The sequence below is a fragment of the Mustela erminea genome, chromosome 12 (assembly GCF_009829155.1).
Source record: "Mustela erminea isolate mMusErm1 chromosome 12, mMusErm1.Pri, whole genome shotgun sequence".
Classification (NCBI taxonomy): domain Eukaryota; kingdom Metazoa; phylum Chordata; class Mammalia; order Carnivora; family Mustelidae; genus Mustela; species Mustela erminea.
In genome coordinates this window covers 25,151,086-25,167,355 of record NC_045625.1, presented here as the reverse complement: position 1 = coordinate 25,167,355, position 16,270 = coordinate 25,151,086, and the positions used below count along the sequence as shown (strand labels likewise).

The 16,270-nt window shown below is 43.0% G+C and overlaps 1 protein-coding gene and 1 long non-coding RNA gene across 13 annotated transcripts in view; one reads left to right on the top strand and one right to left on the bottom strand.

Annotated features, from left to right (window-relative positions):
- ZNF462 (zinc finger protein 462) overlaps positions 1 to 16,270 on the top strand; it is a 144,877-nt gene that overhangs the window by 116,056 nt on the left and 12,551 nt on the right. For 10 of the 12 annotated variants that reach the window (XR_004277365.1, XR_004277366.1, XM_032307101.1 and 7 more), the window contains one exon: positions 5,607 to 5,830. Coding sequence is in view for 10 of the 12 variants with exons in the window: in XM_032307101.1 (XP_032162992.1) it covers positions 5,607 to 5,830 (224 nt within the window). In the remaining 2 variants the exon portion in view is untranslated. Of the gene's footprint in view, positions 1 to 5,606; positions 5,831 to 14,354; positions 14,440 to 15,839; positions 15,907 to 16,270 lie in introns of all 12 variants that reach the window. The other 2 variants (XM_032307111.1, XM_032307110.1) reach the window with 2 other exon arrangements.
- On the bottom strand, positions 1,001 to 15,957 carry LOC116570289. The gene is made up of 6 exons (XR_004277372.1): positions 15,888 to 15,957; positions 10,959 to 11,378; positions 7,398 to 7,503; positions 5,434 to 5,967; positions 1,664 to 3,705; positions 1,001 to 1,252 (listed from the first exon to the last, which is right to left on the bottom strand). It is a non-coding gene; the product is annotated as an uncharacterized LOC116570289 (long non-coding RNA).

Genomic DNA, 16,270 nt, shown 5'->3' with positions numbered 1-16,270 from the left:
GTATATAAGACCCAGGACCCTCCCTCCTCAAGGAGATGAAGCATGTGCGTAAGTTTCCGTGATGTAGTGAGTGATGGGTATCTAGGAGATTCACGGTGGCAGGTATATTTGTGTTGGGAGTAGAGAAAGGTGGTGTGGAGGGGTGGCTTTCAAACTGAGCTATGATAATGTTTAAGAAGGCAAAGAAGTTTGAGGTCAGGGCATGTTAGTTTCCTAGGTAGCTTAAAACAACAGTGTACTGTCACTGCTCTGGGGCCTAGAAGTCTGATACCAAAGTGACAGCAGGGCCAGGCTCCCTCTGAAGGCTCTAGACAAGAATCTTCCTGTGGCCCTCCCCCACTTCTGGTGGCTTCCACCATCGTTGCCTTATAGCTGCGTCATTCTGGCCTCTGCCTCTGTCCATGCATGGCCATCTTCCCTTTGCATGTCTTCTGTATGTCCTCTCCTCTTCTTCTAAGAACGCTACTCATTGAATTTAGGCCTCACCCAAACTACTGTGACCTCATCCTGACTAGTTACATTCATCTGTAAGGACCTTATGTCCTAATAAGGTCTCATCATGTCAAGGTTCTAGGTGCACATAAGCTTCTGGGGGACACTATTGGACCCACTACATGAGTGGGGAGGAAAAATTTAGACCATTCAGGTACGTGGGAGCAAGATGTGTTGACATAGTGGTGTTTGAGTGTTCTGAGTGAGACTGAAGGGAATATAGGGGACAGGACTGGTAAAGTGTGTGCTGGCCAACTTAGGTAGAGCTTGGATACCAATGTAGGAGTTTGAACTTTATTCAGTAGGCAGATGGGAAGCCAGGGTACCTGATGAATACCAATTTAGGAAAGATTGAAGCCAAGGATTGGTAGACCCATTTCTTTCAGGAACTTAGTTCTGATCAACATTTGGTGAGATTGGCCATGATTGGACAGCTTGAAAAGGAAAAAATTAAGCCCTAAGAAGTTTGTTTAAGGGAAAAGGTTGGAGGTAGGGCTTTTGATGGGTTTTCATTCAATGCAACAAATATTTATTGAACATTCACTATAATGCTAGCATTGTTTTAATCCCTAGGGATACAGCCATGAAGAGTCAGGCAGTCTGTGCACTGAAGGAACTTGAACTTTAATGGGAAGAGAGACCATGAATAGGGAATATTCTCATGAGTACATTTCCACTGAGTTTATCACCATCACTGGAATCACGATGCCTTGTGCACAGACAGCTTTGCCTGGATGTATCTTGCACACCTTTGGTGCACCTGGAAAATTGGGTACAGATTGAATTACAGTTTTGCCAGATATTTTTATTTCTATTTCTGGAGCTGTGTAATCCCCGATGCCGGTCTCCAGTTGGCATATTAATTTAAAGCTTCTGCTCCCCAGCCCGTAACCCCATATATGGGCAAATACTGAATTTAACTGTACCCTGCAGGTGGGCGCCTTTTGGGAACAAAACTAATCTCTCTTAATTTACCTGATCCGTATCGTTTTTCTTAAGAAAAAAAAAAGCTACAGTGAGATTGCCAGTCTTTCATTTTATTCCATGAAATTACACATTCCCTTCCATCCCCACCAAATACTTTTGCCAGTTAGATTGAGAGGTGTGGTTCCTGGCTTTCTCTGATTTGACCGTGGTAGCCTGGCTAACGTCAGAATTAGTAACTTCTTACCAGGAGCCATTGTCCTTACGTTTGTGTGTGTCCATTTATGGTCATGTTTTGGACTCCATTGTTTTTTTAGGAACTATTGTTCTTTTCCTAATGGCTTTCTAGTACTCAGCTTTTGTCACTTACTTGGCCTAGAGTAATAGGTGGGGCTTTGGTTTGGCCCAAAGAGGGTCTCAGCCCCGGAGCAGGATCATTTGCATACGGAGTTTGTTGGCGTGAATGACTTCCAGATCTCTCCCTGCTTCGTTCAGACTTGGCACGTTGTGGGGAGGAAACCCAAGTGTGCTGTGGTCTGCCTTTCAGGAAGAATTTTTACTTGGTGACTCTGGACTCCACAGTGATGTGGTTTTTCTCTGTTTTGAGCAGAAGTGACCCTCCGCCCTCTTGGTAGTTGGAATTCAGCCGATTCTTCCACTGAGCTCCACGGGAGCTTGACAACACACCCTTCTAGGCTCTGTTGCGCTTGGGTTCCCACAGGCTTCCGTGGGGCATTCCTCCTGGGCTTCGTGTCCAGCTGCAGCACCAAGCAGCCTTTGAGTAGGAAGAGATGAGAGACACAATCTATCTTGTAGTCAAACTGGTGAAGTCATAATATTTTTGCAGCCAGCTCTGGAAGCTGAGTCACAATGAGTGTGATTCAAGCCTTGGTTTCTTACCCAAGGTAATTTTGAGAGGTGTGAAGTCAAGAAAGACCCACAGTTGTCGCTGCCTCCATATTAAAAAAAAAAAAGCCTTGAGCCCTGGGCTTCTGTAGCCCAGACAGGGCTCCATCCATACCTGGAAACATTCCAGTCTCTAACTTTATGTCCTTGACTTGCCTCAGTAATGAATAACCTCATTCAGAAGGCACTGTCAGTGATTTGCCCACCTTTCCAAGTCTGTCTTGTTTTTTATCTTGGTCGTGTTAGTCGTGTTTTCAGGTAGAAAAATTAACTTTTTTTCCCCCTAAAATGAACATCTTAGTACAAATCCACGTAACCCAGAGACTTGGAATGTTGGGGATGACTTCGTTTGGAAATGAGAAGTCTGATGTTTCAGAGTGAGGAAGCAAGCAGGAAGCTGCCTCTTACCTGATTCAGAAGATACTCGAAAGAAGTTCAACTAGAAATGGTTGCCTTAGATATGTCTGTAGCTCTTGAACTCTTAATCGGTTAGGAATCAGAGGCTCATCAGTGAACGGCATGCGGATCTAATGATCCAAGAGAGTTCTTTTCCGGGGGTGAAGGAGAGGAGGGTTCTGGCACAGGTCAGCCAGGAGACCTGTGCTCCCAGGTCACAACTTTGTTCTGAACCAGAGGCATGACTTTGAGGAAGGCGTGCAGCAGGCCAGTCCTCAGCTTCCACACCAATAAACTAAAGGTAATAAAACTGACTTGCAGAGTCTTTCGAGAATAAAAATTTAACCATGAGGGTAGAATGCCTAACAGTGCTTGAAACAGAGTGAGCTCCTGGTAAATCGCCATGGTCATTTATGAATCATTATTATTTAAACTCCAGGCTATTTTGAGGGCTCATGACTTTGTTAAGATTCACTTAGACCTACATAGTGAAATGGGAAACTGCAAAGAAAACTAAGGTGGTAGAGCAGTTGAAAGGGAGGCCTGTAAAACCCCAGTCTGAAAGAAGCGATTCTTTATGGGGAGAAGCGAAGACTGGAGGCTTGGCCGCACGGCTGTCTCCAAGGTGCTGGAGGCATCATTACGGGGGCTGTTAGACCAGCTGTGGTCCATCTCCCTGGCAGTCGGCAGGGCTGGAGACAGAGTGCATGCAGCAGAAATGACACAACCCAGAGTGGGAGCCAACACAGAGCAAAGGGGGTTGCAGCGTCAAGGCGGCAGAAAAGTCCATGGGAGCACTGCCCGTGAGCCCCTGAGGCATTGGGCCCGTCCCAGGGGTTCAGCCTGTACCCATCTCGTGCTTGGGCGCCGGCTTGCACCCGTGTCTTAGCCAGAGCGGCTGGAGGTAATGCTGACACTTGGTGTCGAGTAGTGGTCATCAGCCGGAGTCAGGGTGCCTTTGTCCGGAGGCATTTTTGGTTGTCACCCCTGGGGAAGAAGGGTGCCAGGGCAGGTCAGTGGAGTCCAGGGACCCTTGTGAACATCCCGCAGGGCAGAGTACAGCCCCCGGAGTAAAGCCTTTTAAACTAGCCTCAGAATGTCAGGAGAGCTACTGTTGAGAAGCCCCAGGCCCCACGAGTGGAACATCACGGCCTGGGCTTTCTCAGGACTCCGGCTGGCTTATGCCAAAGCCTTTTTTCCTCCGATTACACCGAACCATAGAACTGAATGGTTAGAAGACTGTTAAACATTTGCTATTCTAAGAAAATGTGTGGATTACATTATAATCATGTGTTTCTTAGCTGTCTGCTCTACTTTGGTTTAAAAATATTTATATTGCTAAATAAGCGACTGACTCTTTGTATAGGGAAACTAACATATGCATTAGAACTCTGGGGAATATGTAGCAGACACCACCTTCCACGCTTCCTCTGGCCAGCTTTTTGCTAGCCAGTTAATCGCCGTATTCAAGGACTTCCAAGGCAGGGACTGCCCTGCAGTGAGAGTGTGGTTGCTGAGCCCACAGCGTGGCTTTGGGTGGGGAGGATTCCCCAAGGGCCAACCCCGGCCAACACAACGGGAGGGCTCTCAGAGAGAGCTGCCTCAGTGCACAAAGCACTGATGTCTGGAAATGTTGCTACTCAGTGACTCTGAGAATAAATCACGCTTTCTTGACTTAATAATACATTACTATTTCTAAATAATATAAGTATATGTTGTGTGCGTCCATTTGTAAACTTCCAGAGTCTTCTGAAATCCAGACACAGCATGAAAACACACGCTATATTTGATCCTTGCATAAATAGCACAGATTTTAATTTTATCCCAGTTATGGATATCTGGCGCGTGCACCGATACTCTGGGCAGACTGGTGTGAAATTTAATTTGAGCAGTTAAACACAAGGGTGAGAGAGTGCAAAATAAACAAGCACACGCATTTCCAGCCCTACAGCATTTGGTATGTTAATGGGAAAAGCACCCAAATCCTCTCTCTCTTTTATTTTTTCCCTTGTGACAATCAGATTACAGATTGTCTGAAAAGGCACAAATCCTCCCTATCTCCCTCACCACCCCCAGCGGGCCCCCCCACACCCTGAATGTTTCCCGCAGCCATTTCATTTGTGAGCTTCTCCGAGTTAGAACTGGAGTTTTAGTGAATGAAAACCTACAGGTCCTTTGTTTTTAAAATTTGTTATTAGAGATTCCCTTGGTTTCAGGAGAAGGAAAATGGTCTCCTTGAGAACATCTCAGAAGGGGAAACAGGAGTGGAACTGGAAACAGTGGGCCGTAAACGGTTTGCTTTTCGACAGGCGGGGATGGAGATCACAGCTGGGCGAATTACAACGTCTGTGATCTTTGGAAAGTTACTAAGAGTCCCGTCCGTTGCTTTACTGATTTGTAAAAACAGGAATACCTCCAGCCTAAGAGAGTTGCCAGTAAAGGTGTACCATTGGAGCACACAGGTGCTTAGGAACCATCCGTTCCCTCTCTGCTTAGGGGCATCTCTGGGCCCAGCTCAAATAGCACATACTAAGGAGATGCTCAGGTGGGCTGTCAGTCATCGTCGCTCTGGGTAAACCGTGGCAGCCAGTCTCATCCCCTCCGTTAGCCACCTGCATTCAGGAATTAGCAAGCACCTCCCAGCCTCCCTCCTCGGTATAAAGATCACTCTGGGGATGGAGTACACCAAGAGGCTTTGGTCTTACAAACACTTACCTGGACCAGAAGATGCTGTTTGGGGAACGGAGGGAGAGGCAGTGTGCACATGAGTTCATGGACACCCACGAAAGGTAGCAAAACCGGTTGAGTTCCTTCCTTTATTCCAAAGACAGAGCGCGTGCGGACCATCAGTAAAAACTTCCATCTTTCCATTCAATTTGTTTCCACAGAAGAGCGAGTTGTCCCCATCGAAGTGTGCCGTTCCAAACTGTCCAAATACTTGCAGGGAGTAGTTTTCCGCTGTGATAAGTGCACCTTCACCTGCTCCAGTGACGAGAGCCTCCAGCAACACATAGAAAAGCACAACGAACTAAAACCTTACAAATGCCAGCTCTGCTACTATGAGACCAAGCACACGGAGGAACTGGACAGCCACCTTCGGGACGAGCATAAGGTACCTGCCGTCTTCCTGCCCTCACCCCGCGGCACCCCTGTGGGGATCGGGCCTGGCCGGGACACTGAGCTCCGGGTGGTCACGCCCGCTGGGGGCGAGTTGGGACTAAAGGTTGCGGGCACGTTTCCGACTTTTTTCTATGATGAAAGAAATGAGAGGTCATGTTAGGAAACTGGAACACAGAGATGAGCATAAGGAAAGTCACCCCGGATGCTGCCACCAAATCCACCTGCTTGGCCCTTTTTATCTCTTCTCTGCCCATTTCCCCTTGTTTTACCTAATTCTGGTGATACCACATGTAAACTACTATGTCATCCTTCTAAAAAAAAGTTTTTTTTTTTTACTTGACAACCTCACAGGAGTATTTTTCCATGTTATTTTAAATGTATCGTCACAGGAATTGACGAACTTTCTCTATAAAGAACCAGATAGTCAATATTTTAGGCTTTGCAGGCCAGATGGCCTCAGTGATAAGCATGCAACTCTGCCTTTTGTAGCAAGAAAGCAGCCACAGACAAGACATAAATGAACGGGCACGGCTGTGTCCCAGCGACCCCTTGTTTACAGAAGTAGGCAGCAGGCAGAGGACCCGGACGGAGGTGCTGACCCCTGTTGTGATGGCCAGCCACCTTGTCCCTCAGCCATGTATGTCGTTTCCACTATTTTGCTAACTACAGAGATTTTCCAAAGCCTTGCTGTTCATGTCTAAACACTGTAAGGATTGGAAAAGATGTGTTTTACTGGGGGAGGAGGATTGATAAAAAACAGATCAGTCTACCTAAAATAAGGGGTTTGTGAAGAAAACTTGTCTTCCAAAGGTGTGCTGATCGGAAGGCAGGGTCCTACAGGGCGGCTTCAGAGGGTTTATTCGGCACATGGGGGAACCGAGGTGCTTGCTTCTGGTTTTGTGGCTTGCCCAGAGTGTAGAGGAGCTACAATCCGTATTTGTTTCTTGAAAAAAAAAAGCTGATTGAAATGTTTTCTAATTGACCCCAAAATCCAAAATAGCGAGGGAGTGTTTACTTAAGGCCCAATGAGAAGGGCTTTTAATAGTTTCCTTTTTCTTTTCCGTGTCCTCCTCCTCTTTTCTGGCTTTGCAAACCCCGAGTTATCAAGATGTGAGCCTGAATCCTCTGTGTCCAAGGGTTAGAATTTTTCTGCGGGGTGTGGGACAGAGAAGGCTGAGCTCTACCACCCCTCCGTAATGAAATGGTTTTGTAGGCACTTTTCTGCTCAGGAATGCATTCATTTTCTAATGTGTCTGCCCAAAACTGAAAGCAGAGAAGAAAAGCTTGAGTTTACCTCACTGAAAAACTTTCATAGCCTTTCTCAGTCAAACTTCCTGGGCATCTCTGCCCCCAAACTCAAAGGGTAATCGCCCATCCATTTCAAACCAAGCTTTCTACATTTTTGCACATGGATCTTATTTATGTAACCACTTCAGATCTTTTTATTATAGTGTTCAAGCCTTTGGGCTGGTATTTTGGGAGAGAGCAAACCAGGAAGATAAATTCTCCCGTTGTTACACAGTTGCTGTGAGTCACTGGTGAGAAGGTTAGAACCATACCTGCATGGAACTGAGGACTTCCTGAGCGGGCGTGGAAGGTTGGGGCTTCAGGGTATCCATCAGGGCAGTGGATAGTGCCAGACGAGAGGGGCCCAATTTAGAACTTCTGGAACCAAACAGACCTGACTTTGAATCTTGTCTCCACTGCTGACTGTGCAACTTTAGCAAGTTACTTAAATTTCTGTATTTTCTGATTTCTAAATGGGAATCATTTTATCTTCCTCAGAAGTTGTGCAAGATTAAACGAAGTCCTGGTATATCCCACACTTTGATGAGACCCAAGGTGTTCCTCAGAATTGATCTGTGGTACCTATCAGAAAGGCAGTTAAGTTCCCAAAGAACTAAAATATATTTAAAAATCACTAATTATACCTTGCATCTTGAATACGGTCTTTTGATGTTATATTTTCACTATGCCATGTTATGTTCTTTAATTTTACTCTTTCTCATGGCTGACCAGCTTATTAAGTTCAGTGAGCACGTAACAGGCTAAAGAATTGCCACTTCCAGCGTGCGTAATGATGTTCACCATCGTCTCAATTGTTGTTAAGTTTACGAGACTCCTGCTTATTACTGACGGCAGCGCTTTCTCCTGCTTTCTATTTCTCCATTTCTAAATGATGAGTATAAAATGTATGTCGAATTTTTTAAATAACTATCCAAACACTTTTTTTTTTTTTAAAGATTGTATTTATTTATGTGAAAGAGAGAGAATACAGCGAGAAAGAGAGAGAACAAATGGGAGGTGAGAGGCAGAGGGAGAGATGGAAGCAGGCTCCTGCTGAGCAGAGAGCCCGATGCAGGGCTTGATCCCAGGACTCCGGGATCATGACCTGAGCCAAAGGCAGACGCTTAACTGACTGAGCCACCCAAGTGCCCCCAGACACTATAAACAAGGATAACAGTGCTGCTGAAATGGAAGTTCTGACTGGTAGGCAGTGACATACACTGGTTAAAAACCATCAATTAAAAAAAAAAAAAAATTCAATTTATTGGTGATTTCAGCATTTATGAAAGGGATAGGAGTATCATTGTACAATGAGCTAAAGTGACATTTGCTAATCATCCAAATAAAAATCAAGGACCAAAATGCCCAGGTGGCTCAGTTGGTTAAACATCTGCTTTAGGTTCAGGTCTTGATCTCAGGGTCCTGGGAGGGAGCCCCAAGTCTGGTTCCCTGCTCAGCGGGTAACCTGCTTCTCACTCTCTTGCTTTACCTACTCCTGCTCTCTCTTTCTCTCTGTCTCTCAAATAAATAAAATCTTTTTTAAAAATGTCAAGGACCATAAGGCAAGAACAAAAAATTAAAGGTGTAAGAATTGGAAGAAATGAGACTACTTGCATTCACAGACAATTCACAGACAAGGTGACTTTGTACATGGAAAAATCTAAGTAATCTGTATTTTTTTTTAAAAAAAGCTGCAAGGATATTAGTATAGCAAAGTTGCAGGACATAAGGGCAATATGCAAAAATCAATTCCATGTCTACATACTAGAAATGGAAATCAGAAAATAAGATTTGATTAATTTCATTTATGGTAACATCTAAAAGAATATAATATTTAAGAATAAATTTAACATAGGAACTGTGAAGGCTATACACTGAAAATTACAAGATGTTTTTGAGGAAAAATAAGAGAACTCAGTTAATGCAACATATACTGTATTCCTGGATGAGAGGACCCAATATTGGCAGTTCTCCTCAAATTGATCTATAGATCTGATGGAATCTCTGTCAAGACCTCTTTTCTTTGATAGACGTTGACAGACTGATCCTACCATGTAAATGCAGAGGATCTAGAATAGCCTAAACACTATAAAAAGAATAAAATTGGAGGACTTCACCCTTCCTTATTTCAAAAGCTATTGTACACCAGAGCATGTGGTATTAGCATAAGGATAGATGCGTGGATCACTGATGCAGAAGAAAAAGTCCGGAAGTCAGCCCTCATGTGGTCAGTTGACTTTTTTCTTTTAACCAAGGGTACCAAGGTAATAAGGAAAGGATAGTTCTTCCACAAATAGTGCTTGAACAGTTGGATACCCACATACAAAGTAATGATCATTGACCCTTAATTCACTCCTAACAAAAAAAAATTATGTCAAAATGGATCATAAACTTCAGCCTATGAACTAAAACCATAAAACTCCAGAAAAAGAGTAGAAAATCTCCTTGGATTAAGAGAAATTTTCTTAGATACAATACAAAAGCTGCAGACATTAAAAAGAAGAAAAATGAGTAAATTAGATGTCATCAAACATAAATTTCTGCTCTTCAGAAACACTATTAACAAAACAAAAAGGTAAGCAACAGATTGGAAGCAAATATTTGCAAAGTAATTATCTAGCAAAGGTTTTTAACCAAAATATACAAAGAACTTCTACAACTCAATAGTGAGAAGATAAAAACTCAGTTTAGCATGAGAAAAAAATGTGAATAGTCAAGTTACCTGTGAGGATACACAAATGACAAGTGATCACGTGAAAAGAGGCTCGGTAAGATTCATCTAGGAAAACGCAAAATAAGACAACAGTAAGATGTCACTATCCACCCACAAGAACGGCTGAAATTAAGAAGATAGTGCCGAAGTGTTGGCAAAGATGTGGAGAAACTGGAAATCTCATACAGTGTTGGTTGGAATGTAAAATGGCATATTCACTTGGGAGCATTTTGGCAATTTGTTTAAAAGTTAAACATCCACTTGGCGTCTGATCCAGTGAGTCTACTCCCACATAAATTGGATGGAAAAACAAAATGTGCTATATCCATAAAATGGGATACTAATCAGTACAAATGAATGAGGGACTCCTGGGTGGCTCAGTTGGTTGGGCCACATGATCCCCAAGTCCCGGGATCGAGTCCCACATCAGGCTCCCAGCTCCCTCTGACCTTCTCCCCTCTCATGTTCTCTCTCACTTTCTCTCTCTCTCAAATAAGTAAAATCTTTTAAAAAATACAAATAAATGAGCCTACTGATACATGGAGCAACATGGATAAATCTCAAGAAGATCATGTTAATCAGACAGGAGCTAGACACGAAAGATCACATATTATATGATTCCCTATACATGAAATTTCTAGAAAAGACAAAACTGTGGAGATAAAGCAGGTTGGAGGTTGTGTGGGGCTGGAGGTTGGGAGAGGGATTGCAGAGGTTATGAGGGAACTTCTCAAAGTAAGAGAAGAATTCGTAAATGAAATTGTGGTGAGGGTTGCACAAATGCATACATTTACTAAAACTCACTGAACTATTTATTTAAAACAGATGACTTTTATGGTGAGTAAATTATACCTCATACCTAAAAGATGCAAGTTTCCCAGGACCTGACCCACATAGTAGATCCTCAAAAATGTTAATTTCCTGCAGGCTTTTTACTTTCTTTTTTTTTTTTTTTAATGAACTTGATCCTGGGAACAGATCAATCTACAAGATGCTGGAGATCCAGACTATTGTGTAAACCACCAAAAATAAAATGCAATATACTTAGCCATTAGTTCTAAATTAAAGTTTATTTTTCCCTACCCCCACCCAGTAAGACTGTTTCGAGAGCATTGCTCACCCTCTTCTTCCACTAATAGCGTGAGGTGATTTGTGTGGTGGAGAGAATCTGCAGAGGAAACTACAACACCGTAGGATGTGTCTCTCATCAAAGGATTTCGTTGAACAGAACTGGATCTCCAAAGCTGAACTTCTGAATTCTACCTGCAAAGCCTGGAGACCTCAGGAATGTCTCTGTCAAGTTGACTGGGCAGAATCCCGGTCCTTCAGGAAGGATCCTTGAAGTCAAATATCCGCTTCTAGTCAAGAACCAGATCCTTGCCTGTGCTGGATGCACGCTGCCCTGTTTATCCTCAGAAGCCTGGGTGCAGTCCAAGAGGGATGAGAGCAGCCCTCATGGTGAACATGACGCAACATCTTATCTTCCTAGACCTTTATCTTTGCACCAGTGACCAAAGACTCACTTGCAGTCTCTTGGAATCTAAAGTAAATAGTACAGGCGAGGGCGCCTGGGTGGCTCAGTGGGTTAAGCCACTGCCTTCGGCTCAGGTCATGATCTCAGGGTCCTGGGATCGAGTCCCGCATCGGGCTCTCTGCTCAGCAGGGAGCCTGCTTCCTCCTCTCTCTCTCTCTGCCTGCTTCTCTGCCTACTTGTGATGTCTCTCTGTCAAATAAATTAAAAAAAAAAATCTTTAAAAAAAAAAAAAATAGTACAGGCGATTTAAAATTTTATTTTTCATCCTTAAGTTCTGTTCTTTTCGATCTCACTATCTCTTCTAGAGACAGACTGCTCTATGCCTTCAATCCCTCCCTCGCTTCACACGCGCTTACCCAACGCGCTTACCCACACACACACACTCTGAAGCCCTCGGTTAGTAGCACCGTTTATTAGTAATGCTGGTGAGAGATGAGGACAACATTTTTAAGGACCTTAAAGTCATGAAGAAGAAGAAGAAAAAAAAAAAACCTTCCCCTTCTCACAGTTAAAAAACTCATTTTTTTAAAGAAAGTTTTTAAGTGTATGTGGTACCTTGTTAGTGTTCTTTATAGTTCTGGAGTCTCTTTGCTAGTTTAAGGAACATAAAAATATATTATCTCTAACTCAGTTTGCTCATAAAATTGTCATGTTCGCTATATTAAATTTAGAAGGATAGTCTATTCAGGCAATACACATTCACTAATTGAATTTACTTTGAAATGTTTTTAATTTTTTATACAAATGGAGCCTCAGGCGGCCAAACTCTAAGGAACTCTGATCTCTTACTCTTACTCTTTGCCGGTTTGGGGGAAGCAGCACGACCTTAAGCTCAGGAGGCATCACCAACATTTCAGTTATGCCAATAAAATTGTTCAGTTTTCTGGACTAGTAAAATCCACAGTGGCAGAAGAGTCCCATAGAACATTTGTGTCCAGCAAAGGAAATGAGAAGAAAGGAAACAAAAGAAACTTCCTTTGATTCCAAATTATAAAACACACCTTTGGCCACATGTTTTGGGACTGCGTTTAATTTTGAAACTGAGTGCCAGCAGCTTTATCTTGATCGACTGAGGATTGATCCAAGCTGGAGGTTTCTCCTAAAGATTACATCACATCAGTTCCGCTTTTCGTTATAGTACTCTTGTTTCTTGATTTGTTGACCACAGCCCCCGTTTCTTTCATGGATTTTGGACATAAGAAGTAGATGAGGAAAGAGCATTTTTCTGACCATTTTTCCGAGGGATGTGCCTGGTCGAACCTTGCATGGTATTTTTTAAGTAGACATTTGAAGATGGTCTTTGCCTGTAACTTTTGAAATTATCCACTATACTCTCCAAACTGAACGGCTCCTGCTGAAACTTACACTTAACGAGTCTCCATCTTGCCATTGGATGCAACGTCCTTAAAATGGAAACCGTGTTATTTACCTCTTTTCTTCCAAAATCTAGTCATGGTACCCTGCATACAGTAAAGTTTCTGATAGCTGTTTGCTAAATAAATCAATGTACAAAATCACTTTTCAAATCAAATATTTTAAATATCCTGTTTGTTCATATAAGCAAGAACTGGCAGCACCAGCCACACGTTGCCCTCTGGGTTTCAAGTTCAGGATATTCACAACAGCTCTGTTGGCCAGCAGCAGGGTTCTTTGACTTTCTTAATGATGCCTTTCACTGGGCTTTCTTGACTACTGGTGACTGCAGTTATCCTGAGATGCTCAAAATGACTTGGTTTTGTCTGGGTTTCTGCTAAGTTAGGTCAGCAGAAGCATGTTTTCTGCTTCTGGCTTAGTAATTACAAAAGAAAGTAGATATTCCCCTTGACTCCTGTGCTCTGTACCTTCCTGGGCACTCTTCCAACCTCTACTCTTACTGTTCTTAGAAAGGTTTTTATTTTGAAGAAAAATTTGCAAAAGATTCTACTCCTCTATTCATCAAATTTTGGAACATTTTAGTCACAGTACTTTTTTCTGCTGCCTTCTTGTGTTCAGTTGGTATCCCGTGGGTAATTTTTACATATTTTGTACATAATTTTGCATTTCTGCAGATGATTTGCATAATAATGGGGGAAGCTGGAGCCTTGTCCTCTGAAGATGTGAGTTCTAATTCTGGCTTTATCACTTAGCTTCTTGTGTGTTGCTTCCCTTATTTACAAATATAAAAGGTAACACTTATCTCTCTGAGTAGCCATAAAGGTTAAGTGATCCACGTGAAAACGACTAGATTAACTTTTAGCACATAATAGATATTTGGTAAGAACTGAAAATCTTTTAGAAAATGTTCAGTCTTATTAGCAAGCAAATTTTTATCACTGGGTACGACATTACGAAGTTCTTTATACTCTATGATCTCCCGTGGTTTTTACGTTACCAGTAAATTCAAACAGCATTACTGTGTGTCAGTGAGATGATCAATCTTATACTCTATACTGAGCATATAAAGCTAAATAGGAAATAGTTGCCACCTTGGAAGAATTTATAACCAAGGAGGGGAAACAAACTTAAATAAAGAACCACAAGCCAGCATGTTAAGTGCTTGATAAAGGTACCTGCAAAATAAGACAGCAGAACAGCATGTATATGGTGTCATGGCTTATCTCCCATAGAACTTTAATACACTTAGCTGAATATCCCTTCTAAAAGCTTTTATGAGAGCTCTGATCAAAAGGCTCTGATCCGAGAATTCAAGATTTTTACCTGCACCTTGGACCGTCTTCCTCCAAGAAATCGTAGAGATGATGTTTTGCTTTCCCTGATTTCATTCCCATTCTGACTTTCCAAGAGGCAGAGATCGCTGGGTCGACCACCTGATAGTGTAAGTTAGAGGTTGGCAAACCCTGGTCCATGGACCAAATCCGGGCCCCTGCCTGTTTTTCTGTGGCCTACCAGTTAAGAAGGGTTTTGACATTTTTTAAATGGTTGAAGAAAATCAAAAGAGTACTATTTCATAACATGTGAAATTATATGAATTTCAAACTCCAGTGTCCGTCAATGCGGTGGTCTTGGAACACAGCCGTGCTCATCCATTCCCATACTGTCTGTGGCCGTTTTCAAGCTGCAGCAGCAGGTGAGTCGCTGTGACAGAAACTAGACGGTCCGAAAGCCCAGAATACTTGCTTATCTGGCCCTCTGCAGAAAGTGTGCCCACCCGTGCCATAAGGCCTTTAAAAATCTTTGCAGTGCTACACGTCCTCGGCGTGGGCCTGAGATGGGCATTTCTGATGTACAAGGCAGTTTCTCCGTATTCTCTGGTGTCACTTTCTCTGCAAATAAAAAATGTTCCCTCTGGCCTTTCTTTTTTAACATGAACAGGCAGTATTAGGTGATGTGCTCAGCCTGACAGCATGTCCCTTTGAAGGTACAGATGTTAAGTGAGAAGTGGGGAGAGCTCTGGAAACACGGAGGGATTCTCCTTGATCACAGTCTCCCCCATTTAACGCCGGCTAAGTAATGTGCGGACAGGGGTGTCCGGTTTCCTGCTTTCGTTAGCCAGCAAGTTCACACCAGTCTTTCCTGTAAGACTGGGTTTGCTGCCGTAGTATGAAAATGCATGTTCAACTCGGTAGTATTTGTAAATCATGGAATGCTTCTCCCATAGAATAAGCCTCAAGTATGGAAATTCGTTCATATGCTAGGGAAATGCATTCACTCTGCTGCATGGCTACAAACCAAGACACAAAAGGACACACACAGGTGTGGAGCTTGACTACCGAGCGTGAGCTCAGAAGGGCTAACAGTGTCGGCTCTCCATTGTTAACGGGGAAAGCTTCTTGCTGGTTGTTGGCACTTTTTCCCACATTCTTAGTGGCCTTCACAGGGGACTTTGGATTTGCAGGCAATCACAAGTAACTTTCATGGGATATAAGGCTCTCTGTATAGTTTTATAGTCCAAGGGATTTTGTATTTGAACAGTCCAACCTTCAAACACACATACAGTTACTTCTGCCTTCCAAAGGCTGCGAGGAGCCAGATTCTAAATCTCAAACTCTTAGCTTTGCTGTTTCTCCCTCTATTGTGGACCTTTTGGGATACAAGGTAATACATTTCTGTGTACCTCCAGAGAAAGAAGGGACTTTCCCTCAGTGTGTCCTCCAATCTCCAGGTTCAGAAAGTAACTCACTGCTATGATCACTGTAGAAGCCAGCCCAGACATCAGTTGGAACTTGAGTAAAAGTCCGTTTGATCCTATAATTTCACATCTGGCAATATAGCCAATAAAATTAAAGCTAAATGTGAAAGAAATTGTATAATTTATATACAGTAAGATTTATTGTTGGTTTCTAACAGTAAAAAGCCAGGGATAGCCAAAGGTAAACTCATGGGAGGAGTCAGGTAAACTATAATCTTATTTACTTAATAAGATACATATGGAGTGATTAAAAATGATATTCATACAGAGAATATTTATACCATGCCAGGCATTAAAAAAGGCAGGATACCCACTTGTGTGTTTTAATACAATTTCAGCAATTAAATACCCTACGCATGGCAAGCGGGATTACAGAAGTACAATACCTTGTTGACAGTCGTATGTGTAAGTAGTCAGACTTGAAGCTTTTTCTGCTCCCCAGTTATTCTTTGTGACCTGTATAGGAACGAAAGATACACTGCATTAGAAGGAAGGCCTGTAGTAGGCAAGAGGTGAGCGCAGCAGCCGCTCTGACAGACATGGCCAACCAGCTGTGAATGAGTCGTAGAGTGTCCGTCTGTCCTCATGGAGCTTGCAGCTCACTGGGGGCGGCAGGCCATAAACAATCAACCCCCGAATGGGATGAACTATAAAAGGGGAGGGGAGAGCATGTGGAAGCGGAGAGTAAGGATAATCTACCCACAAGGAGTTTAGGGAAGGTCTCCCTGGTGTAGTGACACAGAAGCAGGGCTGGAAGACAGGAGTGACT